At 42.8% G+C, this 13108-nt stretch overlaps 1 protein-coding gene across 1 annotated transcript in view; it reads right to left on the reverse strand.

The window, feature by feature from the left end:
- Positions 1-159: 159 nt before the first annotated feature.
- ak5 (adenylate kinase 5) overlaps positions 160-13108 on the reverse strand; it is a 95362-nt gene continuing 82413 nt past the window's right edge. Inside the window, exons 12-14 of the mRNA XM_069685418.1 lie at positions 2764-2880; positions 2267-2467; positions 160-1654 (exon numbers count right to left, since the gene is read on the reverse strand). Of these exons, the coding sequence (XP_069541519.1) occupies positions 1589-1654; positions 2267-2467; positions 2764-2880 (384 nt within the window). The 3' untranslated portion in view covers positions 160-1588. The remainder of the gene's footprint in view (positions 1655-2266; positions 2468-2763; positions 2881-13108) is intronic.

Below are 13108 nucleotides of genomic sequence, written 5' to 3' on the forward strand. Positions count from 1 at the left end.
TATAAAATATGGAAGACAGATATGGAAGTCTAAGAGCCAGACTTCACGTTTAGATTTTCTTGTTTTGGCAGACTTGCAGGCAAACGGGAATGTTTGGAAAAGTACACAAGACTGTGTATTTGGAGGAGGAAAAAAATTCCAAAGAAACTGTACATGATATGAAACAGAGAAAAGCAGATCTTTAATAAGCTGGGACCTACAACTGCTCAGTTTTTGAAGTTGACGTAGTAAATATACACGTTCTGTTGCTCAAATAACTGTTATAGTACAAGTTTTCTTGGCAAAAATACAAGTCACAAGAAGGGCAGATAATATATTTCCTAAATGAAGACATTGTAATTATAATAGGAACTACTGATCTGTGTCTTTAGTTTTAATTTGAGCCATAACCAGGCTGCTTAATTAATCCTTGATAAATTAAGCTTTTCAGGAAATTAAAATGCAAGGCCTGTGACACAAAGTTATATAACTTTAATTCCTGTCAAAGTCAGAGGACAACAGATGACACTGAAAACGAAGATGACTGGCTGCATCTCATTGGCAGAAAAACACGATGAACACTGCTTTGTTAGTTTCTACCTGCTGAGTAAAGAGTCATTTATTCAGATTGTAATGTGAAGATGATTATTTTGTAGAATGAGAGTAGTTTAATAAAACATGCGTGATTTTTTTTCCTTTATTTTACCATTTATTCTCCCAACATGTGACCTTTGGTGCTGCAGTGAAAGGCAATCTTTTTGACCTTAAAGCTACGTAACTTAAAGGTGGTCTTATAAATGTTGTGCCATTTAAACATGATGCTAAACCCTCCATCACATAATATCTGAACCTTTTGTTGCAACCACCCACCAGCAGATGGGGCTATAAGATAAGTAGTAACCACCATTCACTCTCCTTACACACACACACACACACACACACACACACACACAAAACACCATACACACACTCAGAAATGCACTGGCTTTATTGAATGTTAAATACCAGACTCAAAACAAGCACTTGTACGATGAGCTCGGAAACATACAAATGCGATTTTCTTTAACACTCTTAAACCTTTTTTTTCTGCTTTTTATTGAATGCACAAAAGGCAGTTAAGCTTTGATTGTAATTCTTGCATGCTTGTCACAATATAAAACACGACGCTGTGCATGAGAGCATGAGCGCACACACACACAGAAACGCACTTTTCCACTTTCCGGCGGTGGCGGGAACCCTCTCTCTCAGGTTTCACATTCTCCACTAGAAACATGCTCTCAGTCACAGCAGGGACGCCATGTTTCTCAGTACAGTTATCTGCCTCGACCGGGCAGTTGGCAGCATATATTGAGGTCGATGTAAGAGAGAGACAATGCAAGTGGGTGAAGCAGAATGTGACAACCAGGCGCTTTGTCGGTGTTTAAAGCAGTAGGAGGTTTCACTGTTTGCCGGGAGTGTTTGGGGACATGCAAACCACTGGAGTTCAATGAGCGTGTGTGTGGTGCAGGTGTGAGGGGAGGAGGGTGAGTCTCCTTGCAGAGAGAGAGAAGTCTTCACAGGTGGAGCTCCTGGACAGCAGATATCCGGGGATTGGAGGGTGGTGGAGAAATCAGACGGTCTCCATCACCTGACAGATCTGGGTGAACACTTCATCTGGTGACCTCTCAGCGTCAATCTGCAGACGGAGTAAAACAGGCCTTAAAAAAAATCATAGCAGTGTTGTCATGCAGTCGAGGACGGCAGTCTGCTGCAGAGCAACCTCTGTGAGCGCACAGCAGATGGACGATCTCTACATCTGTGGTGGCGTTTAAATGCACACAAAAACAAAGCAGCTGAGGTGACATTAAAGGACCAGTTCACCGATTTTCAACCTCAGTCCTATCATGCTGTTATGCTATTCACTCATACATAATCATCATGCAGTATAATTTCCAAGACAGGTCCTTAAACCTGATCAAACTGTTTTGCAGCCAAATACTTGAACTGCATGTCTTAAAGTCATCACTGTGTCTGAATGTCTAATTAGTAATCTGATCATGTAGAGGGAAAAGTTCTGCTAGAATATTGAACACGATAATATGGGAGGTAAATATTCAGGAGTTCCCAGAATGCACTTGTTTCGCTTCAAAGCATGAGAGGAACTTGTGGTATATATTCAAACCCTTGACACTTTAATTGAAGCTTGAGGAGAGTGTGTGAGGGGCCTGACAATGAGAATAAATTTTAGCTGAGAAAAAGTAACACACACATACAAACCTAAATACAATTTATTTAAAAACAATCTTACCGTGTGCAGAAGCTTCTTTTGTTCATAATAAGCTGTCACCGCCTGGCTGTCGCTGCAGAAGCTCTCAGCCCTCCTGTGCAGGACGCCCTCTCTGTCTGAGGCGGGCTGGAAGCCGGAGGCGGACCTGCCGCGGCACTGCAGGCGGCTGGACATGGTGTCAGCCGTGCAGCTCAACAGGAGGACTGCGCTCGGCTCCCCCATCTACACAAGACACACAAAAATCTCAGGCTACATGTTTCCTTTCGTTTTGTGTTAGTGTCACTATATATCTATCATTATCTCTCCATCAGTAAAAAAGTGGTATTTCTCTTCTATTTTCTTCTAACAGGAAATGATCGTCACTCTTAACCAGTCACTACTTTCTGCTTTCTCTCTTAACTTTACTCGCATTTATGTTTTTGTCTATGCACTACTTAAACCTCTACTGTCTTCTTCTTGTTTTATTCATGTCCCTGATCACATATCTGCTGTCTGATCTGTCAGCGCGGTGCTCTGACCTTGGCCTCGTACTCCTCGGCCCGTCTCAGGTCTCTGGGGAAGCCGCTGATCACCAGACCTTTCCCCTGCCGTACTGACGACGCCACCCCATCACACAGCAGCTCCAACATTGTGTCCTGGAGATCAAAGACACACAAACATACATACAGCACTCTTTATATTTTCACAAATATTTAAGTTGGTTTTTGCATTTCTCTAATTTTTACTGTATTTTTGGAGCTCTCTGGCACTATAATTTCCTTTGGGAAAAATAAAGTTCTATCTTATCTTATCTTAAGCATTAGTCACAATATGAATCCAAATTGATGTTTCATATTTAAGACAACACACATAATATTATGGTTGTTTCAGACTGTTAAAAGCAGAGATATGCATGTACAAGGATGTACAGTAGGCTAGGCTCCAGACACCCAAAAGCTTGACTAAATCACAAAATCAGCTGTCATATTGTTATCATGTTTAAAGTTGTGCTAAATGCTGTTTAGTCCTAAATTAACGCAGCACTTATTGTTTGGGTGCACCAACAGTTTAAACCGGCAACTTTAAATAAAAAATTAACAAACATCTGAGCAACCAAAAACCTTTTTTGCTGGGCAAATGATTTAATCTGAAGAATAAAATCTGTAAAAATCGTGTTTATTTGTTCACTGCATCAAATCAGCGCACAAACTAAACAGCAAAAGTCCTCTTAAGCACAACCTTATAGGTTGTGTAAAATAAAATCATGCTACTATCAAGCTATCAGTGGGAAGAATACAAATAATGTAAACAGCTAGCATAGCAAAGCCACTTCAGGCAGACATGCTGCCACACATGTGACCCCAACTTCTCAATGGAGCTTAATCAAGCGCACCCTCTGCAATGAGCCTGCCTATATAAGTCTGTGATGCTCCACCCCTGTATTACTTTGCTGTCCTTCTGCTAGCTTGCTAGCGCTACTACGAACACTTGTTTTGCTCTACTTTCTGCCATTTTATAATGAAGCTGTACTGCTAACAGCTAACTCAAGAGGACTTTGTGGATAAATAACTGCGTTTGACTCGCACTGTGTTGCTGCAGTGGTGGCACTAGCTTCACTTCAACCTGGAAGATAACGTTAGCTTGGAAGTACTCTGAGCTGCTAGCATCGATGCTTCACTTCACCAAGCTCTGGTAGGTGTTTACTGTAAAGTTCAGTCATTGTTTGTGTGGATTATTTTTGCTCTTTAAAGCCTGCTTGTGGCAATTTTGGTGTCTGCTGCTTGCTAATTATGCTAACTTTGCTGTTAAGCTTGTTAAATGTTCTGTTCCTGTAATTGTTTGTCATGTCAGTTGTAAAGCTAGCATGGGCTACATTGCTTTGTGGCATAATACCATGGTTGTTTCTGTTGTTTTGTTCGGTTTCATGTTGGCCTGGGCTCTGTAGTAGAGGATTATATTGTATAATGGTTCATGGGAGGTAGAAATAAGTGTTTGGACATCATTATTTCCTAGTAATGCTGTCTCTACAGGAAAATGCCTTTGTTGCACACAGGATAGGTTGTACGCACAGTTTATATTCAGCCTGACATTAGAATAATTCCACTCAGCAATGGGTTTATGTAACATCTGTCTATGCTGCACTGTTCTCCTGCTAGCTTCTGTTTATGCTGCTGCTGCCTCGTATCAGGTGAATTGCTAGTCTCACATTTATCCCTGTCAATTCACTAGATAATACACACAGTTGCGAGCTTATTAAGAGCAATTAGCTAACACTAATGCAGTCCTAAACAACAGCCCTGCAATAAATCCCACCCTCATAAATGTAATATGCTCTTGTAATAATTTGCTCTAAACATTTGCATAAATCACGTTGGACTAGATATTAGAAACACATCACTCTAATGACAATCAATTCAACAACACAGCAAACGGCAGGGCCCCAAAGTGACCGTAAAGTTGAATCAACACCTCTCTCAAACAGCTTCATTAAAAACTGAACGTTACAACCTTCATCAACGAAGGATTTATCGCCGGACTGTTGTATTAAACTGCTTTCATTTCAATGGAGAGATCAGACAGGAGGGAGCTTAGAGTAGAGCTGCTGCTCCTTTGCATTGCAAGGAGTCAGCATAGGTTATTAAGGCATCTGATCAGGATGCTTCCTTGGCGCTGTCCTTTGGAGGTTTTCCAAGCACGTCTTACTGGTGTGAGACCCCAGGGTAGACCCAGAATATGCTAGAGGAATTGCATATCGAATCTGCCGTGGGAATGCCTCAGCATCTCCCTGGAAGAGCCTGGAAATGTTGCCAGCAAGCGGGACGTCTAGAATAACTTGCGTAGCTCACTGCCATTGCAACCCGACAGTAGTGTAACAAAATGTATCGAGCAGAATTGAGAGAGTTTAACAGGATTACTTCGATGTTGTCTGTGTCTTTTGGAGCAATTCAGTGCAACTGCAAAATCACTTGGAGATAAAAACTCAGAAAAGAGGGGAAAAAAAGGAGGAAATGGTCCTTGTAGTTTGTTTTGAGATGAAGTGACCTTGTCATGAGCCAGATATCCTCCTGAAAAAACGGAGTATTCATGAGACCCTGAGCTGCAGGAGATGCATCAAATCATGAGCAGCACAGGCAGGAAAACTAGCTGTCCAATATTTTGGTAGTTTAACACATGAAATATAGATTTTTGGCCTCAGCTCAAGAGATGGAGCTGGGTGTGAATTTCTCCCTCCATGAAATGTGATTCCACCTCTGACAGGATCTCGCACTTGGGAGAAAATCCCACTCTGTTACATGTGGTGTCACTCTCATGGCTGTTTTTTTCTGACCGTACAGACTATAGATAGCACACACACACATGCAGCCTATATGTATTACACTCTATATTTTTTAATATGTAGTGTCTATCATGCGTTTATGAGTTGGTTTAACCCCTCTTTGTGTTCTAATTCTTGGGGGTCAGTGAGGTTGAGGTCTGGGATATTTGCTGACCAGTCGGGTTCCTCCAAACCTAAACCTAAATCTAACCAGGGTTTCGGTAGGACGTAATAACGAGGCTGTTGTGTTAATTAAAAGACGTGGTGTCAAGAGAAGTTAAATATTTAAACTTATACAGCCTTTTCCTCCACTGTTAAAACATCAAGAGATGGACAGGCGGAGACGGACACAGTGCGACCCATCATTTGCATCTCTGCATTTGGTGAGATGCAGTGCCGATGATGACGGCGTCGGTGGCTAGGGCGGGTTCAAATTCCACACGGCCTGTGAAACTATCATCCTGGATTTTGGGGAAATGTGCTCCAAAGATTGCCAGCGTAATTCCCGTGTCGAGTGTGGCTGCAGAGAGTGGATTCTGGCTCCAGAACCGGATAAAAACAGTCCTGAGAAACTTGTGATGTTTGTCTGCGTAGATTTATGGCTGAAGGTTGGAATTTATGCCCCCAGCACAAACATTGACAAGGCGTCCCTTTAGCACAGTTATATTTCAGTACGTCAAACTCTCTTGTGTGTGTTTTTCGTTGACATCATCTGGTCCCACTTTAACATGAAACCTTTAACTCTGCAGTGTTTGTAATGCGTTCTAATGTAAACCTGGTGAGGTGCACTTTGTTAATCCCAGAGTGGGATGATCAACTATCGCACTCACACAACATGAAATCAAGCATTCGACTGTATTCATGAACTCATGGGACGTGACCTTAATGTGCTGTAAGGAGCTTAGACAGCTGAGCCTGGCTTGAATGCAATCGTGTTTCTTCACTGAGATGACAGGAAGTTTAAGTAAATCTGTGCGTGGGCGTCTTTATGTTGTCTGCAAATCTGGTCAATGTACTGCTCTTTAAATCTTGAACTAATGGAGAGCCAGAAAGTCCCTAGAGTCTGGGTTAAACACTTCTTACATGACACCTGTGCTTTTAGTCAGACAATACCAAATACCGACCTGATAACGGTTTCATTAAACAGCTGTGTGCTTCAGAGAGAGTGAGTCACTCTTTTGTGAGGCGACATCAGGCTGGACTTAAACGTTGTAACTTTGTAACAACTTTGCAGATATTGCTAATAGAAAAGAACTAGTTGCCGCAGCAACCATGAAATAACAACTGACAGTTTAGTGCCCTACATGCTAGCATGATGGCTCCCTCATTGTACTTTCCACAATGGCTACCAACGTATGATGCGGTATGCACATGGATTTAAACATGGTATTGCCCCCATTGTCAGGATATCTAATTCAGCTGTTTGGGTCAGTATATAACAAATATCAGATAACAGTACAGCATTGGTGCATCCCTGTTAAGTGTTTGGGTTGTCCCTAAAACCTTCTGTTCAAAACGTGAAATTGAGGAGTAAAGGAAGGCAGACTGATGCTGTGTCTCATTTTGCTTAAATACTTACGTTGGTACACATCCATGTAGTCCAGTGGTACTATATTGAATCAGTGCATTGAGTTTGTTAAGGTAGTGTTGTCTTAAACTGTACACAGGGGTTGTGCACATTTGACCTTTCACCTTCTTAATCTCTTGAACAGCAAATTGCAACCATGCAGAGCACTGTTGCCAACATTTAACAGCATTTTTGGTCCGCCCAAATATGGTTGCTTTTTCTCTTCACCGTGGAAATGATGCCGCCATCCGCGCCAATGGTGTGTCCTTTCTTTCTGTTACGTAGCCAACATGGCGACCACTGCGGGTCAGAACATTACCCGGGTATTAACAGTGCACTGACTTTAGCCATATTTGTCATTGTGAATCCAATTATGCCCTAAAAAGCACAAGAACGTCAACTAAGACACAGTGTGAAGGAGACTTGACTAAAAAACCTCACAAGCAAACAAGCCTAAAGAGGATTATAAAATTATTATCCCCATACAGCAAACAGCTCCTTCCAGGTATTCTGCTGCCGGTTAAACTGAAACCGGGAAGCTCATCCATTTTACCTGCCAGCTGCATCCACATCATATCTTGGTTTGTTTTTTCTCTCAAAGCCATGAGACGGACGGAACAGACAATCAGTCAGAGCGTTCTCTCTCCAGGCTGCACTTGGATCAATAGAAATTGGTAATGTGAAGAAGCAGGCTCGTAACGTGAAGATTGCCTGTTCCTGAGATCCCCTCGGAAAAAAACAGTGCCGAGACGGTGCATGAGGAACGACCTCTGTCACAGAGGCTCTGCAAAGGCACTAAATCATCTGTGACGTGTATTTACTTGTGCTGCAGACAAATGGTGACAGAACTGTGAGCTTTCATATTAACACTAAAGAGAATACAGCCGGAGCCATGAGTGAAAGAGTCTTCTGTGTTTTCCTTTCAATTAAAAGTTGTTTCTGTCCTTGTAGCAGATTATTAGACGATTAGTTTTATTATAAATCGATTTGTTCTTTTTTGGTAACGGCCATGGGGCGCTGGTTTAGCTCAGTGGTTAAATCATACGTCCCATATACAGAGGCTACAGTCCTCGATGCGGCAGCCCCAAATTCAACTCCCACCCTCGACTCTTTGTCACATGTCATCCCCACTCTCTTTACATTATCCACTGTTCTCTGTCTGTCAAATAAAGGCATAAAAAGCCAAAAATGCTACGCAAATTAACGGTTGGTTAACAGTTGGTTAATTGACATGTTGATTGAGTTCATATCTGGATGGTACCCTAAGGGCCCGATCAGACAGAGCCCGTTTTAGCAGCTGGGGGCGGCTTTTTTGTCATTGTTTTCAATGAGAGGCTTTTTGCGCGCTGCTTTTGCATTGCAGAGCGCCTCGTGTTTTTCCGCTCTGTGCGCCTCGCGTTTTTGAGGAAACGCTCTGAACGCCTCGAGTTGAAGAAACAAAGCAGAAAAGCGCCTGACGTCATGGGCGTTTTTTTTATCCAATTGGATGAAAGGAGAGGCGGGCCTTCTGTCAGTAGGTTACTGACAGCTATGATCCGGTGGTTGCCTTAACAACAGTAGGAAAAAAAAAGGGAGCGACTCTTGTTTTTTTAACTGTATGATTCAACAAAATAGGCAGTGTGGTGGGCCTCCTGTTTTACAGCCTGCCTGATCGGGCCCTTAGTTTGCCAAACTCTTGCATGTGCACACTTGTTCTCTTGTTCTCCGGTCCGTTGTGAAACCAAAACTCAACACTGACATATTGGAGAAAACAAAACCTTCCTGCTTGGTTCGGTTTAGAAAAAGATTGTGGTTTGGGCTTAAACAAATCAAGTTGGGGTGCTGGTTGAGCTCAGTTAGAAGAGCAGGCGCCCCATATACAAAAGCTGCAGTCCTCGACGCGCTGATCGCAGACTCTGCCGATCATTCACGCCGTCCCCCACTCTCTCCTCCCAACATTTCCTGTCTCTATTCAGCTGTCCTATAAATGAAGGCAAAAGCCAGGAAAATCCAACCACGACGTCCTGCGTGAGAGCGACGTCTGTTAATGACTCATTTCTTTGCATATCATGAAAGAGAACCTAAAAATGAGCTTGTGGACTGTAGACGTCAGTTTATGTTGTGGGAAATTACAAGTTTCAATCATTGAAAGCTTTCATTGAGTAAATGATAAATTCATTTGTCTGTTGTTGTGTTTCTCTGTAACAAGCAGAGTTTGTAGGCTGATCATGAAGAACACACAGCGTTATAAATCCTCTCTGCAGAGATTAAAGCTTTAAAATCCAGACACCAGTTTGTCAGGTGTCGCGAGCCGTCACGCCGCTGCACCAGATTTCTTTTCAAGTTTAACACGTGTGGAGTCCAATCAATATTTGTGACTCATTCATGTCGTCAAACCACGCACACGCCCCGCCGGTTTTCCACACACGTGTCTATGTATATATACACCTTTGAACATGTGAAGCCGGGGGATGACTGTTCGTGTGAGTGACGGGCGGGACGTGTGTTTTTTGATGTGAAATGTCACTCACTCGCGGACCGCACAGTTCAATTAAAATCTCCATGACAACCTTGCAGTGCGTTATTGATGAGTAATAATCAGCGGCGGTAAAATGCATCGCTGTTCGTCATCTCTGCAGCCGTGATGAGAGATGTGGAAGCAGAGGAAGCCGAATGTTTGTCACCTCTACCTGCCACAGAGCGTCTCTAATGGGATTTAAGTCTCATTCAGAAGCTGTAAACATTTCACGGAGGCGGGGAGCCACATATCTGCCTGCTGCTTTGTGATTTACAGGAGGAAACAGAATGCACAAGGTTATTCTGCTGGTAAACTTTGTGACTTGTCAGTTAAACATTATCAAACAAAAGCTTGTACAGAACTGACTTGCTCATTACTCTTCTATTCAATCTGTTATCTAACCTCTTCTTTGTTTTTCTATTAGTACATGGCGGTTTTGTATTTGTTGATAATTTATTACATTTATACAGTTGTCCTCTGAAGGGTGGCTGGGCTCAGCCTTAGAGATAGGGTAAGGAGCTCAGAGTAGAGCTGCTACTCCTTCACATTGAAATGAGCCAGTTGAGGTTGAGGCTCGGGCATCTGATTAGGATGCCTCCTGGGAGCCTCCCTTTGGGGGTTTTCAAGGCATGTCCAACTGGGAGGAGACCCTGGGGTAGACCCAGAGCTTGTTGGAGGGATTATATATCCCATTTGGCCGAGGAAGGCCTCAGCCTCCCCCAGGATGAGCTGGAAAACGTTACTGGGGAGAGGGACATCTGGGTTAACTTGCTCAGCCTTCTGCCACCGCGACCCAGCCCCGGGAACAAAATAAATGGATGGACATTTAAAAAAAAGAAAAAGAAGAATCTCTTAGTATAAATAGACACTGTGTCTTGTCAAACTGTACATTTTGACCTCTTGCTGACTCCAGATGAGAGTCAGGGTCCAGTCAGTAGGAGTTTTCCTCTGGGGACTCCATCAGTAGAGATTATTCAATGTGGTCTAAAGTGCTGCACACACAGACTGATGTTGTTGTCCCTGGAGCTCCTCTGTTAGCGTGCTGCAAATGTATAATTATGATAATGAGTGCTATCCACAGTGGGCCCATCTCCGCTGTGTAATCTCGTTTTATCCACATATGGTTTGATTGGATTGCCGTCCTGCTGATGAAATCTCTTCCACTCAAAGATGTGTATCGTTTCTTTCAGCTTCAGCTGGATGTTTGACCTTCACTGCTCAGAGGTCAACACCTGGAGGATGTTTGCACACACAGTTTCTGTGGACTGAATTTTAACATGATAAGAGTCATTTAAGATTTTCTAATTTTCTATGTTTTTAATGGAAAACACCCATAAGAAGAAGAATTTTATGTCTGTAAATGAAACTTACTCAAGTTCTGTAGTTTGGTACAATCTTGAGGTAACTTTACCTGAGTATTTCAGTTTTATGTAACTTTATACTTGTACTCACATTATTTCAGAGGGAGTTATTATACTTTTTGCTCCTATCAAAGTTAATTAAAGTGATAATCTTGAAAATGTTCATGTAAATAAATGTCTCCTAAGTCACTATCTATTGCCGAATGAGGTAACACGATGGTGACTGAGCCTATGGCCCACTGATGATAGCCTTCACATTTGCAGTATTACAGACTGGGTGTCTGGTGCGACTTTCACGGGAATAATCACAAGCGGTGCCCAGTTAGTGACACGTTTTCCATCACCCAGCAGTGGTTGGTCTGCCAGAGAGGGTAGGCGGAGCTAAGCGGCTGCTTTTCCGGTCTCTGCAAGTGTTGTGAGTAAACAGTAATCTACTATGGCTGAACAAACAAAGAAAAGATCAATGACTACAGATACAACTTCAAAAATAAGTGAAAATCCAAAGAAAAATAAACGAATTTGACGCTCAGATGAAGCAAACAGTCTAAAAAGGAAAGCGACCGTCAGCGAGGAAAATCAAGAGTTACAACCGGAGCCAAACGTGGACGTCACACATGCAACACTGTCTGGATATCTCGGAAGTGTGCTCCCACAATTATCGTTTATCACTAGGTGCCGTCAAAGAGAACGAAACTGAGATCTTTGAGATTACAACTTCAAAGCCTCATAATTATAGTATCAAAATTACTACGTTTACTATAGTGAAAGATCAAACATTTCTTCCTCCGCTGATTAAATCATCCATCCATCAGTTATCTATTCAGGGGCTGGAGCCGATCCCAGCTGTCATTGGGCGAGAGGCGGGGTACACCCTGGACTGATCGCCAGTCTATCACAGGGCTGACACATAGAGACAGACAACTTTCATGCACACATTTACAACTACTGCCAATTTTTTTAGAGTCGACGATGAACCTAACGAGCATGTCTTTGGACTGTGGGAGGAAGCCGGAGTACCCAGAGGAAATCCTAGCATGCACGAGGAGAACATGCACACAGAAAGGCCTACTATGTCTGAACTGGTATATGAACCTTCTAGCTGTGAGGCATCACAGTGCAGCTGAGGAAATCATGTCTGGAGGTTATCTATAAAATAAACGACTCCCTCAATCCTCTGTGGACCATCTAAATGAGTACCTCACTCATATTAACTGCAATATTATAGAGAACAGTCAAACTTTATGGCATCACAATGGCTTGAACAGACCGTCATCATCGGGGTAGTGACAGTTTTTACAATATTATGAGCTCGTTAACAGTGCAACAGTGATTTTAACGAGCTCTAGTGTTTGCAGAGTGCCTGCGGAACATCTCCCATAAACCGTCCGGTGTCCGCTGCACGGTGACGAGTTTACGCCTTCTCAGAAAAGTCGCTTTCCTCTGGGAGCGTTTGGAGCTGTCGATGATTTATCTGGGTTTTAAAGTGGATGTAATCTGTTTCAGTATTAGCTCACACAGCCATGCCTCTGCTCTGTCTGGTGCAGCGTGTTGAGCCCTCTTGACTGTATAATAATTCAGCTGCAGATCTCCCTCTTCTGTTTATTTCATTAGACCCCTGGCAGGAGAGCGTGCTATTTGTTATGAGTATGTTCTCCGTCTGAGAGCCGAGGTGGGTGTTATATTTCTCACTGACAGCATGGGGGGATTTGTCTGTCTGCATTTTTTAACATCTTCAGCTGTCAGTCTTTATTCAATAATAATCGGTTGGAGACTTTTTTTTTTTAAGGTATTTATTTGTTGGCTCGGGCTGCTGCATCGTGACTGCTGTCACCTGTCAATCAAACAGTGTGACATCTTTATTCTTTGACTTGATGTTCAGCCAAATCTGAGTGCTGCTCCTTCTTCCTGTTCCTCTCCTGTTCTCCATAAAAAGACACATTTTCCTAAAGTCTGTCCTGTTCTAAACCGATGCTTTGACCTTTTGCAGAGAAATGGCCCCCTGCAAAAATCAGCTGAGAGGCAGGCACTGTTTCCACAGAGGTGTGCGCCTGATTGCAGCTTGTTTTTTCTTCTTGCATCAGAAAGCTACTTGCAAAGATGTTAGAAGATAGCACTGGGACAAAATGGCAAACGGTTACTAACA

The sequence above is a fragment of the Semicossyphus pulcher genome, unplaced genomic scaffold (genome assembly GCF_022749685.1).
Source record: "Semicossyphus pulcher isolate SPU_LCO1_2020_fin unplaced genomic scaffold, fSemPul1.0.p SCAF_7, whole genome shotgun sequence".
NCBI classification, from domain to species: domain Eukaryota; kingdom Metazoa; phylum Chordata; class Actinopteri; order Labriformes; family Labridae; genus Semicossyphus; species Semicossyphus pulcher.